At 42.2% G+C, this 24,162-nt stretch overlaps 1 protein-coding gene and 1 long non-coding RNA gene across 11 annotated transcripts in view; one reads left to right on the top strand and one right to left on the bottom strand.

Moving 5' to 3' along the window:
- The window catches only part of CTNND2 (catenin delta 2), a 529,021-nt gene that overhangs the window by 40,302 nt on the left and 464,557 nt on the right, over positions 1–24,162 (bottom strand). For all 7 annotated transcript variants that reach the window (XM_082234188.1, XM_082234191.1, XM_082234190.1 and 4 more), the window contains 4 exons: positions 21,174–21,347; positions 14,681–14,831; positions 2,551–2,761; positions 1,894–1,978 (listed from right to left, as the gene is read on the bottom strand). In XM_082234188.1, coding sequence (XP_082090314.1) covers positions 1,894–1,978; positions 2,551–2,761; positions 14,681–14,831; positions 21,174–21,347 — 621 coding nt within the window. The remainder of the gene's footprint in view (positions 1–1,893; positions 1,979–2,550; positions 2,762–14,680; positions 14,832–21,173; positions 21,348–24,162) is intronic.
- Positions 1–24,162, top strand: part of LOC309538846 — a 103,073-nt gene that overhangs the window by 62,817 nt on the left and 16,094 nt on the right. The gene's annotated exons all lie outside the window — the stretch shown is intronic.

Genomic DNA, 24,162 nt, shown 5'->3' with positions numbered 1-24,162 from the left:
CTTGGTCTTATTTAGAGATGGGAAGAATGCTTGGCCCCACTCACCTCGGATGGACTTGGTAAGAAATTGAACTATTAAGAAAAAGCCCTGTAAACAATTCTTACCATTTTCTGAGCCAATCTGAGGCTCTAAAAACAGCCTGCCGGCAAAACAGTGAGTGGCGACATTTTCATAGCTTGCCCCCCCACCCTGGAAACGGGGGTGGCAGACAAAAGAGGGTCCTACAGGAGTCCCTCCTCCACTTCTGAATGGTCTTAAAGAAATGCCTGTAGGCAAATATGTAAAGGAGCATAGCACTTAAAACTGTTAGAAGTTGCTAATGGATGATGCCTCCCCCAAAATGGCTTGCTGCTGCTTCTGATTGGACTGCCTGAAAAGTTTCTATCCATGTAGCATGTGCTTTATGAATTTATTCCGAGCAAATATATGAGTTCTAAGCCACTTAGGACAATAATATGCACCGTATTTTTCGCTCCATAAGACGCACCTGGCCATAAGACGCACCTAGTTTTTAGAGGGGGAAAGCTAGAAAAAAAATATTCTGCGCAGAGCATGTAAGCGGCTCTCACTTTTATTGTTTTAAAGCAAGCAAAGCAAGAGCCGCTTACATAGCTTCTCTCCCGCTTTGCGTGGCTCTCACTTTGCTTGCCCATCCCTCCTTCCACCTCATTGTAAAGCGCAGTGATGCCGGAGCAAGAAGAGGAGGAGGAGACACTGGGACAGGTGCTTTGCTTTCTTTACAGCGAGGCGGGAGGAGGGATGGCCAAGCAAAGTGAGAGCTGTGCAAAGCGGGACAGAAGCCATGTAAGCAGCTCTCGCTTTGCTTGCTCCCGTCTGTCCCTCATCCTGCTTCGCTGTGAAGTCAGCACAGCAAGAGTGATAGCAGCGCAGCGCCTCTTGCTCTGATGGCTTCACAGCAAGCGAGGGACGGGAGTCATGGCTCCGGCTGCAGAGGCATCCCTCAGCTCACGACTGCAGTGGTAGCCGAGGGATCCCTCTGCCGCCCAGTGCATTCGCTCCATAAGATGCACAGACATTTCCCCTTACTTTTTAGGAGGAAAAAAGTGTGTCTTATGGAGCGAAAAATATGATATTTGTCTCTCAGGAGTGCCCACACCTGGCCAACTCACTGGTTGTACAGACTGACAACAGAATCACAGAATTGTAGAGTTGGAAGGGACCCTGAAAGGGGGGGGGGTCCCATCTACTCCAACCTCTTGCAATGTTTGAATCTTTTGCCGAATGTGGACCCACGACCTTAAGAGTCTCATGCTCTACTGACTGAGCTATTCATTGCTCAGTCCCTGACTGTATGGTACTTATTTATTAAATGGGCCTGTGCACTAGGCAGGGACAGCAAAGGCTCTTTCCTCCTTGACCTCTCTTTTCTACAAGAGTGACAGTTCCGTGGTTATAACATCCCCGCAGCTATTGTGAATCATAAGAATGTAGGACCATAAGGGCAGCCTAACTAGATCAGACCTAAAATCCCATCTGTAGTGGCCAATGTGATGCCCAGAAGCAGGACCCAAATGCAATGGCAATCTCCCCTCTAAAAGTAGAGGCTGAACACAGCCATTGTGGCTAGCGAAATAAATGATTTAAAGATATACTGCTTCTCATATAACTGACCTTCAAACGTATCGGAGAACCAGTCTTCGGACCTTAGCGAAATATCCTTCCCCTACTGGAAATGTTTTGCCCCACACCCCCCAGTGAAATTTGAAATGGTGCCTCTTGCATTGTCAGTCACACACGGTGTGCAAAAGTAGGCAGAAACTTGCATTTACGCCAACATTTCCAATATTTGGCTCATTGCTGATTTTGCTCTAAAACGCACCCCACCCACCCACCCCAAGAGATACTAATTTTAAGAATTTAAATAAATCTTACCTTCTTGTAGAGACTTCTCAGGTCTCTGTACTGCCACATGCTATTTAAGACCTGAGATGCTGCCTTCACTACTTTTGGTGAGTGCCTGTTGAAGAAAAAAGAAAGAAAAGGGAAGAGGAAACATACTTAGGAGTAACTGGAATCTCAAGGAAGCAGTTGATAATTGTAAATTCAGTCAGCACTTTATGAGAGGTATGGTGGACTTGGGTCTTTCAAATTTCCTTTGAAAATAACCTACGCTTTTCCATTTCTGGGATTTGTACCTGACTCCAGTACCTGGCATAACCCTCTTTTCTCTTTTATAATCTATGGTGGGAATGCGCTCTTGAGAAACAACAACAACTGCAATTAATTGAGAATGTACTTTCTTAACAATAAATTTGTTCCCATACTAGCAATTATAATCACTTCATGTAATACTAGCGAGTGCAGATATAGGCTAAACTATAAGCTACTCTTGATAAATAACATGCCTCAGATGACAACAGTCAGCTGCTTTGATATGAAATTATCCACCTACTACCCCCCCCACCTTTTCCTCATCAACTGTCAAGCTTACTAACACATGATAAACGACAGTTCTCCAGGAAAACATTAGTGCAGACAAGCACTAATTAAATTATAGCTAATAGGCACGAGATGATTTGCAAAACGTACTTGTCTCCTTTACTCTTGGAAATGCCAACAAGCTTCTCGATTCCTCCTGCGTCCCGTAAGGCCTTGGCATTCTCCATGTTTTTCGTGATTACTTCATGCAAGGTGCAACAAATAGCAGTGACGGTATCATCAGACATGGCCTTGCTTCCTGAACTGTTGCTGTTGTTACCTCCTGGAAGCCGGTGAACCAGGTCCCGCATAGCATACTTGCCTTTTGGAAAGAAATTAAATGGAGGGAGGAGTCACATATTGGAAGCAAAGAAAGGAGGAGCGAATAGAAAAGAAAATCTGCAGTACAGGGTAAGGGTTAATAATTCCATGACTTCTCCTGAGCTATGTGCTTTGCCTTGCAAGCTAGTGTGAGTTCAGGTGACTCCCCCCGTATCTATATTATCAGCTGTTAGCTACCATATTTTAGCCTATATGCTCATTAGTCCTGCAAATCCCATTCACACACAATATATTGATATATACAATGGATGGAGGGGAGCTAGCCCCCTACGGATGAGGCTACATGAGCCATTTTGTGCAGGAGTCACACACAATATGTCATCAAAGTGTTAAAAACAACAACACAGTTTTAAAAACCACAAAGTAATAGTAGGGTGAGAGAGAGGGGCAACGTAGGTCACATGACAGACAATATCCTCATAACTATATCTCACACATCACAAAGCGATGAATATGTCGTCTGTGGAAATAATTGCTTTCCCCCAGTTATGAAATACAGATTTTCCAGGGTTGGGAAAATGAAATATTTATTTTACTTCAAATATTTATAAGCCACAGATTCCTATCGCAGGCATCAGAGGCAGCGGCATACCAATTTATCCCTGCAGCAGAAGTACACTTTTGAAAGACTACATCTGAAGTGCATGAAACAGACTGTGACTTGTAATAAACCAAACAATATTACTAAAAACAGATAATCCGTTAAACCCCCAGTTTCAAGAAATGCCCCCTACAGTATTCACACATTTATTACAATTATATACTACCTTTCTGCCAATATACTCCTGTTGCCTTACAATTTGAAATGCTAAAGCAATATTTTATTTACACACACACACACACACACAACACCAAAGGCAAAACAGTAACAAAAAGGAATTACTGAAGGAACTTTCCAGGGGCTGATGGTTTAACCTGGGTTTATCCAATATTGCTGTCCCTTTAGAATATGCAACCTGTAGCCCCTAGAAAGGCAAGAATGGATTCCACAGCTGGTAGCTCTCCGTACCACTATTCTAGCACTTTTTAGCGCTAAAAAAATATTTTAAATGCTATGGCTTGATCCAGCTCTGGCTATTTGCAATTGGTCTTATGCAACAATGAGCAAGCTCAGATGGAGATACACATCCATTTTAAATATTTATCCCAACAGTTCAGTTGGTCTTGAATTATAATTGCAAGGCAGATGTGGTCTGATGTCTGTCTTTATGCTCATCTGCAGTACAAGTGGGAGCCTGCTTCTGCATATGGGTCTTCCTTGCTGGACTGGGGCAGATATGGGAAAGGAGCACAATTAATTTAGCATGTGAGAGATTCCAAACATGTTTTGCTTTGGCTAGTGCAGAGCTTTCCAAATTGTGTGCCGTGACACGCTAGTGTGTGGGCTGCAGTGTGTAGGTGTGTCATGCGAACACCTCCCCAAAGGAGGAATGAAGGGCTGAGGAGTGAGAGAAACTACCTTAGGAGGAAAGCTGGTTTTAGCAGGGACATAGTGTGTGGTTCTGTCCACTGGAGATATTGTAAAACCTTGATATAGGGCGGATTCCAAGATTAGATGAACTGTAATCTCAGTCCTCATGAGAAGAGAAGACTCCCTGGAAAAGACCCTGATGTTGGGAAAGATGGAGGGCACAAGGAGAAGGGGACGACAGAGGACGAGTTGGTTGGACAGTGTTCTTGAAACCACCAACGTGAGTTTTACCAAGCTGCGGGAGGCAGTGGAAGACAGGAGTGCCTGACATGCTCTGGTCCACTGGCTCATGAAGAGTCGGACACGACTAAACAACAACAACATCTCAGTCCTGAGTGCTGAGCTCACCAGGAACATGTGAAGATATAAGAGACTTCTTGCCATTCTGGGGGTCCTGGGTCATAAGGTTTAGAGAAGCTCAAAACTGCTTTAAGCAATGGCGAAGGAACAGATTTCCTTAAGTTTGTGAAACTGCAGTAGAGTTACATTGGAGAAATTACGTAAACTAACACATGACCTCTATTCAGTAAGAGGAATTGGGATTAAAAATGGCCACTGCAGAAGAGGGTCACATTGCATCCTGGACGTAAGGGTCATACACTGGAACCTTGCACAGCCAAGCAAACAATCTGTATTATCAGGTCTGACAACCTGTGGCTGGATGATGACATGACTGGGAGGGGGGGTACTCAGATATCGCCTTCATCGTTCTTTCCCCTGATGGACCGTATTTTTCCGTCAAGAGCTGACAGCACTGTTTATTATTTTGGCTGGGCAGGGATGGGTATTGAGCACTGCATGAATCAAAGCCATAGTTAATTTTAAGGTAAATATTCCTGTCCTCTGCAAACAAATGCATACTTTCAGCAATTTAGGGCCCGATGACTCAACACATTCCAGAAGGATTTGTTTAAATTTAAGTCTGGGTGACATTCAGGAAAGCTCCTTTATCTGCATAGGTTTAATGGAAAAAAGCAAGGAGGAATTAGAAATGTAACCCCAGGGTAGCATTTACAGGACAGAATGCAGTTGGAGAGATGGGGATTTCTGATGTTAGAAAATGAAGTTATCCAACACTACCATTATTTCACTGTATTTCGGGGGGGGGGGTGTCAGCATCAGCCTTGTATTGTCCCTCAGTTCTTGTTTCTTAAGTCATTAAAATCTGTTGCACTTTGTAGGAAAAGGTGAACAAAAAGTAATTGCATGTATGGATTAGAATCTGCAGTACATTTTCCAGGACACTGTCTCTCCCACGGCTATTAAGTTCTGCTACCCACTTACCCAGATTATAACTTTTTTTAAAAAAAAGCAAGAACTGAAGGTGACACTGACTTACAGCTGCCTTTGGGAGAAGAATACTAGAGAAAAGTTCTATTTCCTGTTAAGGGGGGGGGACAAGTTGGCAGTTTTTACAAATTATGGTCCAACTAGAAAATAAGTGACCTTTAGAATATAAGTCTTTGCTGGATCAGGCCAATGGCCCATTGAGTCCAGCATTCTGATCTCACACTACCAGCCAGCCAGGTGTCAATGGGAAGCCCCAATGCAGCAACTGGGCACAGCGGCACTCTCACCCCTGGCGATTCACAGGAGCTGGCATTCAGAGGCTTCAGACAGGGAAGGTAGAACCCAGCCATCCTAGTTAGTAGGCATTGATGGCGTCATCCTTCATGAAGCTGTCTAAATCCTCTTTGTAAAGCTACCCAAGGTGGTGGTCATCACTGCCTCCTGATGGAGCCAATTCCATAGTTTGACTACCGTATTTTTCACTCTATAAGATGTACCCGATCATAAGACGAACCTAGTTCTAGAGGAGGAGAACAAGAAAAAAAAGGTTCTCTCTCTCTCTCTCTCTCTCTCTCTCTCTCTCTCTCTGCATAGCGCCTCTCCAGCAAAGTGGGAGGAGAAATGGAAGGGGCACCATTTCTCCTGCCGCTTGGCTGAAGGGGTGCTGTGCAGCTTCTCGGGATCTCCGCTCGGCCAAGCTGATAAAGCTCATTTTCTTCCCCCGAGTCTTCGGAATTACCTCCCGATGTGTTTAATGACCTGAGCCTTTGATAAGGCTCCAAAGCACATTCTCCAGCAGAGTTTCCAGCACAGGAAAGAGACGAGAGGTTTGGGTTACATTGTAAAGAGTTTATTTCTAAGCTACGGAGACAGAAAAGTCATCCTCTCTCTATGAAAGCAGAGAGCAACTGAACAAAGGAACAAAGGAAACAGGAAACCACTAACGTCACATCCCGTCTCCTTTCCTGTGAGACTGGAAGGTCTCTGGAATGTAAACAGAGTCCTGTGACTCCATGCAGCTGCTCAGTGGGAAACAGAACCTAACACAGCTTTCCCTCTCTGCTCAGCGCCCCTTCAGCAAAGCAGCAGAAGTGAAGCCCCTTCTATTTCTCCTCCCGCTTTGCTGAAGGGGCGCTGCGCAGAGAGGGAAAGCTGCGCAGAGGCTCTCCAGCAAAGCGAAGCCAGGAGAGCAAGAGGGATCAATCCCTCTTGCTCTCCTGGCTTCAGCGAAAGCAACGCAAAGCCTCCTGAATGCAGCGGGAGCGCTCCCGCTCTGCTCAGGAGGCTTCAGGAGGCTATCCCTAAAGCCAGGAGAGCAAGAGGGATCGGTGTGCACCAATCCCTCTTGCTCTCCTGGCTTCAGCGAAAGCTGCGCAGCCTGCATTCGCTCCATAAGACGCACACACATTTCCTCTTACTTTTTAGGAGGGGAAAAGTGTGTCTTATAGAGCGAAAAATACGGTATTTGCTTCATGAAGTACTTTTCGTGCATTACATGCAAGGGGAAATAGAGAATGAATGAATGAATGAATGAATAGGAAATATGTGAAAGGGCTATTACATACCAAAAAACAAAACCCTGTACTTTTACAAGGCTCTCTGCTTGCCTTATCAAAGTTCCTACTAGTGTTCTCAAAGCTAAGTTGGCTACAATACTAGTAGCATAAATTCTGCAGTATAATTCTTTTTTCTAAAACATAGCATCATCTTGCTGGTTGATCCTTGCTTGTGTCTATAGAATGCTTCCTTATTCTAGTTCAAAATAATAATGATTTTTCAGAGCCTGATTGGGAACGCACAGTATTTTAAATGGCCTTTGCTTTTAATTATTGGTACGGTCGTAATGTAGGAAAGCCACCCCACCCCCATATGGTTCTTGATCAGGCAACATTTAATTTCAACTGAAATGTCAGTATAGCAAACAATGTTTTAAATGCACTGTAATTTCCAACCAGCTTCTTCTTTGTTCTATTTTGGCTGGTTAAAAGCCCACAAAACATACAGTGCAGAAGGCTTTTATTATCTCTCCCGGTACATATCTCTCTCTTTCTAGATACAATCTGTATTATGGTAACAAATTGAGGCTATGAAGAAAGATCACAGACCCATTTCGGCTCTGCAGATATGTCAACAGGTGGGAAGAAAAGGTATCGCAAAATCGTTATGTTCGTATCACAGTCAGTGACCTCCAGACACTAATTATCTAGCTAGTATTGAATGTTTTGTATGGATCAGGGTGTACAGGTGATTCCTGATGTGCATTTGAAATACAATAATGCATAAGTTCTAAAGAAACGTGTAAGCAGCTCTTCTGCTATATATGAGGCAACCAGGGAGAAATCACAAAGTTGGCTGAGGTTCTAGGTAAGAGGACAGAGGCTGGGAAAGAGAGGGGGGAGAGCAGCAAATAATGTAGAAAAAGTGAAGGGGATTCATAAATGGTCTCAAAGAGCAACTAAGTGGTTTTACTCTTAAAATCTCTTTTAAAAAACACAGCTCTAATGGATTATATTTTTTGTTTCAGAAGTAAACTTGCTATTCTGATAATGTGGAATTGATGTGGCTCTTTTTCTTCACTGTGAATAAATGCAGGTGATATTGCACTATAGAAACATTACTGACATTCTATTTGTATGGACTTCTGTGAACCTTTTCTTCTCAATCCGTCGCCTTTCCCAATAATCTCAACAGAGAATCAATTTAAAAACAAACAACTGGTTGAATGCTACAAGAGATGATAGCAATATGATTAGGTAAAATTGCCCAAGTTTCATAACTTAATATGTTGATCTAGCTTGTCTTGTCATATCCTAACCTTGACACGAGTCCCATGAAAAAGAAAGGCAAGCTGGTAGTTTCAGCACCATGGAGAGCTCTAAGCGAACCACTTGATCTGACAAAGATTGAGGCTGGATTGAAGTCTTTAACTGGATGGAAGATTTGTACATTTCCTTCCCACCAAAGATTGCTTCCTTGAAAGAAACACCTATCAAATTGAATTGCACTTAATTTCCATGCAGGTTAGCTAAGGATTGTGGTCCTTAGACCTGCTTGGTGACAAAATACCTTCAGTAAATCTGTCTAGTACAAATCAAAGAGAGTTTTAAAAAATGTGTCAATGGCCACTGGATGATTTCACAAGCATCATTGAGCATCACAATTCCACTGACCAACTTCCAGCATTTTATCAAAAAATAAATGCATTCCCTGAAGTACAGGGAGAACCTTCAATCTATAACAGCTTCTGTAGATGTGCCACAGAGAGCCTATTATCTCATGAACTTCTCAGCGCTAGGCAGCTGCAGATTTAAATCAATCCATGCCTATTTTTGGCCACGGTGTGATGCGATGAGCTAGTTGAGGGCATGCTGATGCCACATGCAGTACTCTCTGTGGGCTTTTAGCATGGCACTACTAATTCTCCAGAAACTACTCTTGCAGTAGCATGGAAAAAGCCAATTGGCTTTGAGTTCTGCACATGGCACCGCAACAGCTGCAGCTGGTAATCGGCACAAACTAAATGAAAATATATCTGTCACATGCTGAGAAGGGCATGAGAGGAAGCCTTGCGCCTGCAACATCCACAGACTGATTAAACAGAGCTGAAAAGCTTCAACCTCTGCAGTATTATCTCAGAAGTGGGTAAAAATTTACAAGGGTTTGCCAATACATGGGCTATTTAGCAGCAGGCAGAATGTGGGGCAGTAATGGGACCTCCTTAAACCAAAGCAAATGGCTGGTGGCCTTATGGTCTTTCCTGATGATGGGGATTCTGAAGAAGTAGGGGACATCAAGAACCACTTCAGAAATGAAATCATCTTCCTTGCCTGGGGCAGACTGATCTGAGCCCTGGGTCACGGCACAACCCTAATGTTATGGGAAGAGATGAAAAGCTTACTGCTATTTAAAAACATATGTTTTGGCATGTACGAATTCCCAATTCACAGAGGAGGAAACATGAAAAAAGCTTGCAATAAGATAAGATGAAAATGTTTGCTTATAAAAGCAAATCTCAGTGCAGAAATATCTTTTTAAGCTAAGCCTCTGAAGACTTGGGGAGGGAAGGTGGGAGCGGGTTACAAGATAAGGCCATGGTATAGTGATCACACATTCCTTAATTTGCTTCCATGGAAATTATGCGTGGGACCATTAGCATGATTAATTGGTCTTTGGTGGAAAACAACTGTGCACGAAGGCCACGTTGCAGTTTTATGCTGCTTGGCTGCCTTGCATAAATTAAAATCAAAACCATTTAGGGCTTGATACAGTCCTAGTACAGGTGGTGTGCTCCTGGAGGAGTACCTTGGGACTCAATAAAATCTTGCTTTCCTCAGCCCTCTGCATGCTGAATGCACAGAAAACGGAAGGAATGGGAAGCCCATGTAGACCTCCATCCTCCACAATTTAAAGATTTCATTTAGGTAATCTCCCTAGTATACAGATATCCTGAAAATGGAAAAGGTTTTTGACAGGTTAATGCAATGGCATCTACATGTTTTGCTAAAGGATATAGGTTGGTGATTCATTTTCCCTGACAGACCAGCCTCCACTGCCTAAGGATCTGTATTAAGACTGGTGCAATTTAACTTACTCATAAAAGAATCTGGTATCAGGGCTGAGCAGTGACGTAGCGGTGTTTGTGGATGGCACCTAATTTTCCAGGATGCTGAACACCCAAGCAGGCTGGGAAGGGCCCCCAAACCAACTCTTCAAAGTGGGGGGATGCAGCCAAGGCAGCAAAAATTGAGAAGCTCCATAACTGAGAAGCTCCATTTGGGGGCGCTAAATGTTGGCCTTGCCCAGGGCTCCATATGACAAAAGATTACCAAAGTCTACTCTTGAGAAATGGCAATCAAGCAAACAGCAATAAAGTAGCAACTGAGAATTAGTGTAAGTGCTAAGCTATGCATACATTTTGTGTTTGTGGGCTAACTTCCCATATGTAACTCTGAATGGATTGTGACTGCCCTGGAAAAATGTCTTTGTACTATGGTGCACAACTCCCTGAAAATGCCAACTTGTTATACATAGTGGGGAGGGAGCAAATCCAATGTTAGGAATTATTTGAAGGGAGATGGGGAGCGAAACAGCCTGTCTCATAATGCCACGTGATGATGAAGCAACATTTGTAATGCTGCATACAGGTCTGGAAAAGGTACAGGAAAGCACAACTAAAGTGATTCAATGGGTTGGAGTAACTTCCTTGCAAGGCAGGGCTTTTAATTTTTCTTGAAGGGCTATGATAATAGGGTTATAAAATCATTTGAGAATGTCAGAGAGATCGCCCGTCTCCAGTCAAGCTGATGAGAAGCCGCTTCAGAAAAAACAAAAGGAAGGCCTGCATAAAAATTTAACTAAGGGCTTATCCAGACTTCCATAAAAACCCACTCTTTACAGCTGAATTGGAGAAAATAGCAATCTGCCACTTCAGGAAAACCTGAATTGCTGTTTGTTCCGATTCAGTTTTAAAGAGTGGGGTTTCCTGGGGAGAGCAGTGGGGAAAACAAAGAAAGCGCTCAGACACAGAACTTTAAAGTGCAGAGCTGCTCCTAGAAAGCACAGGGCAAAAGTTAAGCATGGATAAGTCCTGATGTTATGGAATTGAGCATGGCCACTAGATTCAGATGTCCTTAAAAAACAAATCCTGCCGGGTTCCTAAGTGGGCACATCTAAAAATATATTTGGGAACTCCTTACTGATAGTATTTGGACAGTAATTACTTATGCCTTGGTATTGGAATAAATGTTATAATAATAAAATAAGGCATGGGGAACAAGAAATGCCTAATTGTAATGTGGAGCAGATCAAAAACTAAGCTAATCTCCCATTCTTAATCAATTTTCTCCCTCTCATTTGAAGTGTGAACTCAAGGTGCAGTTCTTTTTCTCTCTCTCTCCCTGTAATCATTTTTCCTTTGCCTTTGAAGTTTATGGAAGCTGAAGGCAGCTTATCAGAGAAGTCCTGGTGAATGTGAGATGCTTAGACTGGCGGGGGGGGGGTGGATGCGGGGAGTGAATAAGAAGAATTTCAATATCCCTAGGAAGAGGCTGAGCTCTTTAGTAAAAAAAAAAAAAAAAAAAAGGCAAAGCAAATACCTATTCAGTCCCACAGCAACAGAAAGCATTTCACTACAGTGGATAAAGTACTGAAATCCATCCTTAGAACCATCATCTCAAAAGGCTTTGCTTAAGATGTACTTTGTACTTCGGATTCTTAGTGACTCACAAGAGAGACTGAGATATCCCACCCACCCCTCCTGCCCCCCCTTGGAACTCTGTATAACATACGATAATAGCTTTAACACCAGGAGACTTAATACCTATAGAGAGTTTATGCGGTGGCTCAACAACACATTTTATCTTATTGTACTCCTAAGATGGTGCGTTGAGAATCGCAGGTCACTTGAAGCAGCTGTTCTCGACTATTGGTGCTTATATTTCTGTTTGCCATAAAGGGTTCGCTGGGCTTTAGATGCAATGGTGTAAGTTAAAATGACGTTATTTGCCCAAGGAATTTTGCTTGGCTATACAGCGAAGAAGGTATCTGAATGTGGAACTCCTGTGTCCCAACAGACACAAATGCGCAGTAAGAGAACACTTTTGAGCTCGCTTTCTCACGTACATGTAGCAATAGCATAACAGTGAATTACGTAGTCACTGGCTGGATGTTCTGCTGCTGTTATTGCGGCTCCCACCTCTTCCTCCTCCTCTTAGGGAATAAAGGGACTGAGACAAGGATACCGGCTGCTTCCATCTCATGAAGTTGCGTGTGAGGCGCTTTCTTTCCTGGAAGCAGTGGTGGGAGCAGAGGTGCAAAGTGATATTAGGAAAGGAAGAGGGGGGCAGTGGCAGTTCGCCCCAGTAAGGGTGGTGGGCCTGTTTGGATGGCCCACTCCCAGAAACCAATGGAAATGGATGCATTCCTGAATGCTCTGGGGGATTTTCCAGTTGAGAAAGTTGGTGATCCAGCCAAAGCCCTGATCTTGCTATGGAATGACATGATCACTCCTGATCATCTTCTCTGGTGTTTTGGAACTGAATCGGCTCCTTTGTACTCTGAGGAGCTCTGGAGGAAATCATTCAGTGATGTGATTCCCCACCTTTTGTCAAAAAATGAGTTGTTTGTGTATATATTAAGGCTAAATTTGTGAATTGCTTCTACTGAAAAGCACTGTGTTTCAAACAATGTGAGGCACTATGAAAGGTCTCTATATGGTGATTGATCTGTGATGTCTTTTCATGGATAGGTGGGTCTCCACTTGAGGCTGCAAGCCACTGAGTGATAAAGGGATGATTGACACATAAACGATCAGGTTTCACATCTTAAAAATGTGAGATGGGGAAAGCAGCATTTGAAGCAACTCTGAAAAGCCTTCTGTGAGCTCCTTTACTCTTTAATATTCTTCTCTTTCTAAACTGTAGCCAACATGACTGAAGATAATAGCCCAATGGCCCTCTGAATATGTATTTATCCACTGGAGAATTAAAACCAGTCAACTGGCAGTCAAGGCAGCCTTTCATGCCATAAATGTGAGGACAGAGAAACCACCTTTAAAGAATGAGTGGAGAATTTGCTCCCAGAAAACACTTTGCGTTTTGTTGTGGTGGCCAGCAAAGAATGCTTCAAAGCAGCCAACTCAAATGATAAACTTTAGAAAATAGACATGGGCCCAAAGAAAAGTGACTAGAATAAGCATTTTGTATGGCGTGGTTAAAAAATAATAACCTCATGTCTCACGTTGAATCAGTTGACTACTGGCTAGGTGGTGAGAGACTTCTCAGTGAAGTAAAAATGGCTTTTGGACACGAATGTCATTTTGACTGCCCTGCTACACCTCAAGTCTACCAGTCTTTCCCCTGCAGAACATAGCTGGCAGACACTGTGACATTCAGCACTGCCTGGTTTTCTTCCACATTACATACTGTGGACAGTACCTAGGAGACGATTTGTACTCCACCTGCACAACCATTTTATCTTGAGTCACACAGCATGAATAAAACCCAAATTGCTGCATGTGATACCTCCTGACAGAGCTAGCATTTGTTTTTGTTTTTCAGACTGTTATCTCTTGAATTCTTTGCAGTCCCTTCTCAACTACAGTGAACAGCAGGTGAGCATAACTCAATGGCTTGTGTAGCACACACTCACCAAACAAAGCAACAGTATGAAAAATTTCAAAGTGAGGTGACCATAGTCAGAATAGGGACAACAGAAGGAATCATACACATGAAATAAATGGTAACCACAGCTGGGATAAAACGTTCCAATTCAAGAGTAAAACTTGCACCGTTTCTATTACCAAAGAGTATAATTAACAAAACTCAACAGGCAGCCAGTGAACTTGGCCATTTTATAAGCAACCAAATCACTGATGAGCTTTTCAGTGCCAATTATCATTCAATAAAAGCAAGAACAGATTTTCAGTATGCTTCCTATATAAAGAATACTCACTTCCTAGTTTTCTGATTATGCTAAAAATAGCATGAGTGGTTTTCTCGTGACATGCTGGAGAGGCAACAGAAGTACGAGGGTTCTTTATTCCAAGTAGAAACTCCTCCTATTCAGTCTAAATATATTAAAACCGCATATGGTTCTTTCTAAGACAACTCAGTAGCTGTAACAATGCTTTAATTCCTAGTGGCTCAACCGTCTTGGGATTTTGATTTAAAAATAAAAATAAAAATACAGAAATCCACCAAAGGGCCAGAGAATGTACTCTGGTTTTTTGAAAGAGGGGAGAAGAGGCATGCGCTTCTTTCACTTTCTCATACCTTCAAGTTTAACTTTGATAATTTAACCACACTGGATTAAGTCGGGGAGAAGGGGGAAAGTTTGGATGAGCAAATGACTTCTGATCCTAGTCAGAAGAGACACAAGGCAACAATGATCCTGGGTCAGGGCATGCACTTAGAGCCTTAGGAGATCATGCTAATGTTTTCTGTATTTTTATTTTTAAAGCATTACTGAATATAGAAGAAAATAATTTAATATTTTAATGCTAAATAACATCCAGCAGCTATTTCTCAAAGAGTAGCATTTCAGGATCACACACACAAGCAAATTTGACGGCAGCATGCTGAGGTGAAAGGGATAAGAACGATGTTTTCCAACAAGACATAGCACAATATAAGCACTTACCTATTAACTCTTTATTTCGGACATCTAAGGCCATATTCCGTAAAGCTGTTGCAACCGCACATACTACCCGGTCATTATCTATTCGAAGCAATTCTACCAGTATAGGCAGGCCTTTCTCTTTCCGTACGGCAGCGCGGATATAGACTGACCACTGTAACAAAATATTGTATGAGGCAGAATGAAAAGAAAAGGGAGCTCTACAGATTGCAAGAGCAAGGCATTAATTACCATGATGTCTGCTATTTAGAAGAAGAAAATGAAGTTCATGAACTGCCAGATGTGATTTTAAACGACCCGTTCCTGATCACTTTGATTTGAACAGGTAATCCAAAAGTCAAAGTTCCCAATTTAAAAATCATTCAGATAATTTATGCTTCATAAATGTGTTGATGTAACTTTTTTTTGCCAATAACGTGAGCCCCAGGTTTCATTATTTTGGACAGAAGCATATTGAGAAATATCTAACATACTTGAATCCTCTAGCAACGCCTCTCCATAACTTTGTTTATTAAACACAAAAAAATTGTTCTAAGTAACTCTGAAGGGATACTGACTTCAGCCAGGATCTCCATAGCTCAACAATGGAAACCACAACAAAACGTACAACACATGGACTTTGACTACTGCAGGGGAAATAACACAAGTAGCGTGTCTCCAAAGGTGTTTCGAACTTGAATGTGGAAAACGCTATTTTGGAAAATTTGGTTGCCATGTTGTATTCCTGTGTAGCAACTGTCTCTTGTTCAACAAACTTTGTTTTCTGCCCTGCTCCAGTGATTTTTCTGGCATGGTTTATATGTATTATTTTTTATATTTCAATAAACTCAGAAAGGGCACCCCCCAAAAAAAAAACCCCACTGTTGATGTGCCTCTGATCACTTATCCATGGCTAAAGCTTCGGACTGGGCAATGAGATTGTATGCTTCTCAATTGTCTCCCATATTAAGTATTATTTTGGCACTGATTAATGCTAACCAGAATTCTCATCCTAAACCAGGATTGAAGGATGATAATAATATTGGTCTATGTTTCAGGCTGGCTGTAAGAATGACTTATATAAGCAAAGTGTTTGAACCACTTAGGAAAAGTGCTACATAAATACTATTATTATATTATATAACCTAGTCTCTCCCCCCCCCCGACCTATTGTCCCCACAACTCTCAATTGTTCCCTAGGAAGAGGGAATGTTTGTTAAATCACTCTGGAAATTGTAGCTCTGTAGGAAATCTGTGATAAATCTGTGAAACCCCATGATCCAAAAGAACCACACAACTAATGGATGTTGTGTTTGTGTTTTCTCAGACAGCAGGCTCCATTCTGTATGACAAATGAGTTTTGAAAGTGACATGAGTTTAAAAAGCAGTATGTGACAAGGCATGGAGGTCTGCTGCCCAAAGCAGGTGAAGCCGAAAGACTGGCCAAAATGTGTAAAACAACAATTGTGTCCCAAGTTTCCCCCAGATTGAGCAACAGTTCTTTAGCCCCCTGGAGAGAAGCTACAGAGAGAATCTACAAACTGTCATTGTGATTGAGGCTATAATCTTATTCATGCCTTCAAGACCTGAACCATACAGGCACCTTTATTAATCATGTGAGGTATCTCTGGGTACCTAACCTGTCAATTAGGATATATTTGCAAGCAATTATCTTGAGCAGTCCGCACTGCGGGGACACATTCAGGCTGAGATGCTGAAAGACAGCTTCTTCATCCTTCCCCAAGAATTGAGAAATAGATTCACTCTTGTGTGTCCTGATTATTCTTTCAGTTTGCCTAAAGCCATTGAGAAACATCCTTGCATTTCTAGATTGCAGGTCAATAAGCTTCCACAAATCTACTGAAGGATAATTTTTTTTTTTAAAAAAAAAGACACCATAAAAATGGGAAAAGACAAAAGAGGGTCTTTTGCGCCTTTTAAAATTAGATGGCTTGCCAATATACTTAATCATCCAGTTACTCCATAAATCAGTCTGACATCAGCGTTCAAGTAATTGCTCAGCATGAAAAGGAAGGCAATTCCTATGGGAACAGCTTGCTCCAATTCATAGATAGGTAAGGCAGAAAGCAAAAACCATTTCTTTTGCTTCCAGTGGCTGCTAAATTGTCAAAGGCATGCATGGAAGTTGCATTAAATTCTATGAGACTATTTATAGATAATGGAATTTGTGGGGCATAACTAGCAGACACTGCTCTGTAGAATCGCAGCTCATCACGATATGCCCCCTCTTCATTGGAACTGTCCCTTCTTAGACGAGTCAAGGTAATTAAAGAGGAAAAGACTGCAACATAACGATACCCCTTAGTTTTTAAGTGCTATCATAAAACCTCAGTTTCTAAGGCTTTATCCTTTGGAGGAATTAGCCTGAGAATCTAAGGTGGGCAACTGCAAACTACATCCACGGCATGGGAAACAGCAGCAGGAAGGGAGTTATAACCTCTATTCCATCAGCTATTTGCAACCACTAAATTGTCTTGGGGGGCTTCTCCTGCCCCCTTGCAACACTCCTCCCCATTCTCCGTAAACAGTGCAAAATGAGAAATAGATTATCATATGGATGCAAATAGCAGAAATATATTGCTGTCTTTTGTAAGAGCATAGGTGCATCATTTTGGAGTTTCAAATTAAACTTTACTGTTACAAATTTTCTGCTGTGGAATTCTCTTTTTTTGGGTCACAGTAACAAGCTCATAAAACTCAGGTTTTTTGCATAGCTTAGGAATGGCACTTGGGGAGGGTGAACACTTGTGTTATTAACAGCTGCAGCGGGCAGAAATTCAGCAGGTTAAGTATGATATAAAATGGAAATACCATGATAGGCAAAGTATCAGCTATAATAATAATTTTTTTTTTTATTTATATCCCGCCCTCCCCAGCCGAAGCCGGGCTCAGGGTGGCTAACAACAATAAAATAATACAACATTCTAAAATCATTTAATTATAAAATTAATTCAAATCAAATTGATGGCAACCATTGGGCTAGAGTTCTGGGAAGATTGCCAAAGGAGGGAGTCAGGCTGTGCCCTGGCCAAAGGCTTGGTGGAACAGCTCTGTCTTGCAGGCCCTGCGGAAAGATGTCAAGTCCTGCAGGGCCCTAGTCTTTTGTGACAGAGCATTCCACCAGATCGGAGCCACAGCCGAAAAAGCTCTGGCTCTGGTTGAGGCCAGCCTAACCTCTCTGTCATTCTGTGGTCCCTGATATTATTATTATTATTATTATTATTATTATTATTATTATTATTAAGTTCATTTCTATCTATATCGGGGACCCAGCCCTTCTGCAAAAGAGGACATGAATATGAATGCATCTGCATATGATATAAAGCATGGAATATAAATTTTACACACTTTTGTGCTATCTTTTGTGGGTAGGGTAGAAGGCCCAATTCTGATAAAGCGTACAGAGCTCAGAAAATCTTGCTAGCACCCCTGATGAGATGACACAGGAAAGTTGTGAGGTTTTTTCGTTAGCTATCTGGTAGTTCTAGAATCTTCTCCCTGAAAGAGACTCCCAACGTCTCATCTGTGATCTCTTCGGAAACACTGCAGGATTTGTTTTGGCCTTTGAGAGATTGCTTTAGCCTACAGTATTGTTGCACACCAAACTCCCAGCAGATGCAAAATTTCAGGGGTCCCAGGTGCTTACCTAGGGTTCATGTTTGCTTTTGGGAATGAAGCACAGTGGACATTGGTGTCTTTATGACATATGGCCTATTTACATACATACAGTGGTACCTTGGGTTACATACGCTTCAGGTTACATACGCTTCAGGTTACAGACTCCGCTAACCCAGAAATAGTGCTTCAGGTTAAGAACTTTGCTTCAGGATGAGAACAGAAATTGTGCGGTGGCAGCGGGAGGCCCCATTAGCTAAAGTGGTGCTTCAGGTTAAGTACATAACCCGAGGTACCACTGTTTATACAACCTGAGCCTATGAAGGAGGGGTTCACATCAAACTCAGCCTTTGTCCTTCTAACTATCTAAAACATGGGGGAGAAGCCCCACCCATTTGCCATCTGGCACAGAGCCCCCTTTCCTTTGTTCTCTTTATGACCCCCTCACCCAGGTGATTACCTCATCAAGAAGTTAGCTTGGCTTGAGTAGCTTTTAATACTTGTTAGGGTTATAGGTGTCTGGCACACACAATAACTCATAACAGTACAGTGGTGCCTCGCAAGACGAAAAGAATTCGTTCCGCGAGTCTTTTCGTCTTGCGATGTTTTTCGCCTTGCGAAGCACGGTCCGTTGCAACTGCGCCTCTTCAAGCGGCTTTTTTAAAAAAGCGCAAGACGTTTTCGTCTTGCGAAGCAAGCCCATAGGGAAATTCGTCTAGCGAAGCAACGCAAAAACGGAAAACCCTTTCGTCTAGCGAGTTTTTCGTCTTGCGAGGCATTCATCTTGTGGGGCACCACTGTAATATGTGTGTGTGTGTGTGTGTGTGTGTGTGTGTGTGTGCTTGGGTATTTTCACAAGCATACTATTTGCTGTATATCACCCAAAAAAGTGATGTTATTGAGAGGGCATTTGCTGATAAGTGTGAAGAAAGCTCTATTTGTAGTCAGGTTTTTGTGAATAAATATTTCCCACATTATAAAAAGGCACCACCAGTGGGCAAGCAGCAGACTAAATGACTTTGCTTAAGCAAAGGATATACAAGGTGGATTAGGCACTTTTCTTTTCTCTTGGAAACAGTCTCCCTCCAGGGTCAAACACATTTGAGGCAAATTGACAGGGTAGAATGAAGAAGCTTAGAGAGCCACTGTTTATTCTATACAAGTTTTCTAGGTAAGCAGATTATTTCATTCACTGCTCAGCTGTACCAATTTTGTTTGCTGACCTCCCATTTCAAAGAGTGATTGTTTGGTCAAACATGCTTACCTTGGACATGACAAACCATGCATCTTATTGATATATGGGTTATTTTTAGCTAGCTCTGGCAGGATAAATCATGTCCTCTACTACCTGGTCCATATAGATTACTACACTGAATTAACGGCTTCGTAGCATAAATAAAACATGTTGGCATAATATGGAAACAAACGTATTAAATCACGTCAGTGTTACAGTACCTAATTAAGTTCCAAGGAAGGATTTTCTGCAGAATCAATCCTTGTCTCACAGTACGTCAATGGAGCAGCTTCGGGTTGTTCTCCAACGTCAGATAAGGGGCCCCGTATCCTATGTATTCCCTTTTATCCTTGGTCTTTTGCTAAAGTTGTCAGGAAGGATGTTAATGAGTGCCAAATGGTACTGGATATCCCTGCAACCAGACTGCTTTGTTCAACTCAAACATGTGAGCAGAGCAAATTAAGGGGGGAAATCATTTTGGCCAGTGCCTGTTTTCTAACCATTAATGTAGAGCAGGGGTAGGCAACCTTATGCCTGGGGAGCGGATCCGGCCCAATTGCCTTCTAAGTCCGGCCCGCAGATGGTCTGGAAATCAGTGTGTTTTTACACAAGTAGAATGTGTGCTTTTATTTAAAATGCATGTCTGGGTTATTTGTGGGGCATAGGAATTTGTTCATTTTTTTCTCCAAAATATAGTCCGGCCCACCACATGGTCTGAGGGACAGTGGACTGGCCCATGGCTGAGAAAGGTTGCTGACCCTTGATGTAGAGGCATAGAGTTCAGATAGTCAGATCTTGGAGCCAAACACATCACTTGTTTGCCTTTATGTCCTTCTGTCAGTTTGCTACCATGCTGACAGTCGTCTTGCTCGTTTCTTTGTGATGAAGATTTCTACTGTCTTTGAGATGCGGATTCAACTGAGGACTTTAGAACCATTCTAACTTGCCTTTGTTCTCATTTTGTAAGTACATTAGCTAGCAATACTCGATAATGTTCTTATTTTTTCTGTTTGAAACGTATAAGAGATGTGCCTACTTTTAAGTGTGTTTAATCTTGTTTTTTTAAATAAATTTTAAAAAGAAAACTTTCTTGTTGTCCTGTGTGCCATTCTGGGGGAAAGCCTGAATCCAGAGCCTGACTACTTAGCCGCCTACTGAATCTGTTGAATTTCTGCCTGCATTTTGTGGAAGCAACTTGCAGGGTGGGGCAACTGGTAACTAGGAAGAATAACCTTCTCCCTTGGGTTAAGTCTTCTGGTGCCCTGATACAAGGGAGTGGTGGCAGCAACTGCCTTTTTGATTTGTTTTGTCCTGCAAAAAAGTATATGTTACCAGCAATCGTTCCTGCTCCCGCTGGATTGCAGGACAGGGAGGGAGCTGGTGAGTAGCTGGAGCAGTACTACATGGTTGTTAGCCGCCCTGAGCCCGGCTTCGGCTGGGGAGGGTGGGATATAAATAAAAATATTATTATTATTATTATTATTATTATTATTATTATTATTATTATTGACAGTGAGCGTTTCTTTTTTAAAAAAACCTTTTAACAACAAGGATTCCTGGTTTTGCACCCATCTTTCATATATTGACTCAATGTACCTGTGGTAGGTTTCTTAAGAATTTGACTAAGTAGAGACATAGGGTTCATACCTTCCAACTACCTGCGGCCAGATTTTGTAGTGCGCCAGCTGCCCCTTCCAACGTATCTGGATTTGAGCACTCAGAGAGAAGTGTGAGGTAGGGTTTGACTATGGATGGATACCACAGCATCTGAATTCCTTTTGGTGGGTCTGCACAGTCCGGGAGAGGACCTACGCCATCCCACTGGAAAGACAAGAGAGAAAAGGCGAAATATCACTAGTTATGGCAATTACAGAAGAGAAGAATACTGAACTGAATATAGAGTCATAGAATCAGAATCATGGAGTTGGAATAATAAGGGATGAGTCATCAAGTTCAACCCCTCTCAATGCAGGGATCTCAACTAAAGCATCCATGACAGATGGCCATCCAACCTCTGCTTAAAAACCTCCAAGGAAGGAGAGCCCACAATCTCCGGAAGGAGACCATTCCACTATCAAACATCTCTTACTGTCAGAAAGTTCTTCCTGATGTTCCGTCGGAATCCCATTATATACCTTTTATCTTTAACATACACTCCACATTTGTCACTTTCCAACTAAAATTCATCTCAAAGCAGCACACAATCGTAAAAGCAACCCAACTACAACGCTGGTAAAATTAAACATTGAAAATTACTTTAAAATTGTCATGAACAAAGGAAGTGTAAGCACTAATTGGTACATCAAAAGGAAATAAAATTCTGGAGAAATAAAAAGTTTTAAATCCTGCACTAGGATCTGTCTGCGGGAGGGTGTCCCAAAGTGGGACACTATCACTGGGTCGGCCCTTTCTCCAATTTCCCCCTGCCTCACCTCTGAAGGCTGGGGGGGGGGCAGGTCAAATTGCAATATAATAAGTCAATGCACTGCACTAGAGGTTTTTGGAGCATAAGCACCTGTACTACTGATTAGCAGAAGTCAACGAATACACCTTGAGACCCATCTGGTTAAAAGGTAGGGTATAAATAAATTAATAATAATAATAATAATAGTTATTGTTATGATTAGCCTAAGTTACATGGAAGAACTATGAATAGAAGTTTTATTGGCAACAAGTAACTGGGTTAAACCACAGAGCCTAGGACTTGCTGATCAGAAGGTCGGCGGTTCGAATCCCTGTGACGGGGTGAGCTCCCGTTGCTCGGTCCCTGCTCCTGCCAACCTAGCAGTTCGAAAGCACATCAAAGTGCAAGTAGAGAAATAGGTACCGCTCCAGCGGGATGGTAAACGGCGTTTCCGTGCGCTGCTCTGGTTCGCCAGAAGCGGCTTAGTCATGCTGGCCACATGACCCGGAAGCTGTACGCCGGCTCCCTCGGCCAATAAAGCGAGATGAGCACCGCAACCCCAGAGTCGGTCACAACTGGACCTAATGGTCAGGGGTCCCTTTACCTTTAATAATAATAGTTATTGCTATGATTAGCCTAAGTTACACGGAAGAACTATGAATAGAAATCTTATTGGCAACCAGTAACTGGAATTATTATCTGACAATCTTCTTCAGGTAAAGCAGACCTTGAGCTCTCCTTCATATGCAGTCAAAGAGTAAGGAAGTTGCTTCCCTGTGGTATGGACTCAAATGGCCACACGAGCACTTTCTCATCTTCGCCAAATAGCTGTTGGCCCAGAAGGATGCTCACCACAACGACATGAGGCTGCATCACAGAGAAGCAGTTCTCATGCTGCTCTTTGGGGTATATTCTAAGTGATGCAGGTAGCACAGGTGCATCCCTGTCCAACAGAAAACCATTAAAATGTCCTAAAGGAATGGTATCGCTAAAGGGTGTAAAGTGAAACATTATCGGGCATGGAAACTATTAAAAATAAGGACTGCAGTGAAAGGATGTCTAATGTAGCAGAGTGACTTGAGTCCCAGGTTAAGAACTGGGCACTCAATAGATGGCGTCAGGAAAACCACCATACTTTGGTTTCAGCTGCCATCTAGAATGCTGGGTAGATTTACCTGCCTCCTGTATGCACGAAGAATTACTGAGATAATAATATATGTGAAGCACTTTTTACTCTCTAAAACTGTATATAATTGTTAATTATGATGATTGTTCCTTCAATAAAATTCAATGCTTAGACTGAACAGTGGAGATACCAATGTGGTAAATAATGAACGGATGCCTGCTTTATACACACTTTTTAACATCCATAGGAAACTACTGGGGAAAGCAAAGGTGACAGAAGCAACAAAGTTTGCTCAACCTCTTATTTTCTCTTAATTGAACTAGGTCGTGGTTCCCATTTCTCCAGCCCAGCATGGAAAATAAGAGGAGGAGTAGATCACAACGGGGAGGAAATATATTGGGAGATGTAAATACCTTTATGCATAATGGGCTCGTTGAGAATCAATTTGCATTTCTCAAAGATGATTCATACACATGCTGTGCATCACAGTAATTCAACATTTGATGACTCATCAGAATGTGTGAACCAAATCCTCTGAAAACATGGAAGCTCAATCGACGGTGTTCCACCCAGAAAATTATTTGATTTAATTTATTGATTTATAGGATTATAGGATTATATTTGACCCTTCACCATGTGGTTTTAGGATGCTTTTCAAGACATAAAACAAACAGTTGTACCTTGGAAGTCGAACGGAATCCGTTCTGGAAGTCTGTTCGACTTCCAAAATGTTCAAAAACCAAATCTCAGCTTCTGATTGGCTGCAGGAAGCACCTGCAGCCAATCGGAAGCCGCAGAAGCCCCGTCGGACACTCGGCTTCCAAAAATAGTTCACAAACTGTAACAATCACTTCCAGGTTTGCGGTGTTCAGGAGCCAAGGTGTTTGACAACCAAGGTACGACTGTATAACCCCTCACCAAAAAAAAGTACACAGTTGCAAATCACCTTTTAATGTAAGGATGGGGATGCATTTAATGGGACATCATACAACTGCCACCGTGTTTTGTACTATAGGCTCACTTTCAGTTATATAACCAGAGGTTATCCTAATTTCACTAGCCAGAAACGTGGGCAGATAAAATACACCAGCTGTGTACAATGGAAC

This window comes from Podarcis vaucheri, assembly GCF_965113315.1.
Source record: "Podarcis vaucheri genome assembly, chromosome: 8".
Taxonomy (NCBI): Eukaryota; Metazoa; Chordata; class Lepidosauria; order Squamata; family Lacertidae; genus Podarcis; species Podarcis vaucheri.
This window is presented reverse-complemented; position numbering and strand designations above follow the sequence as displayed.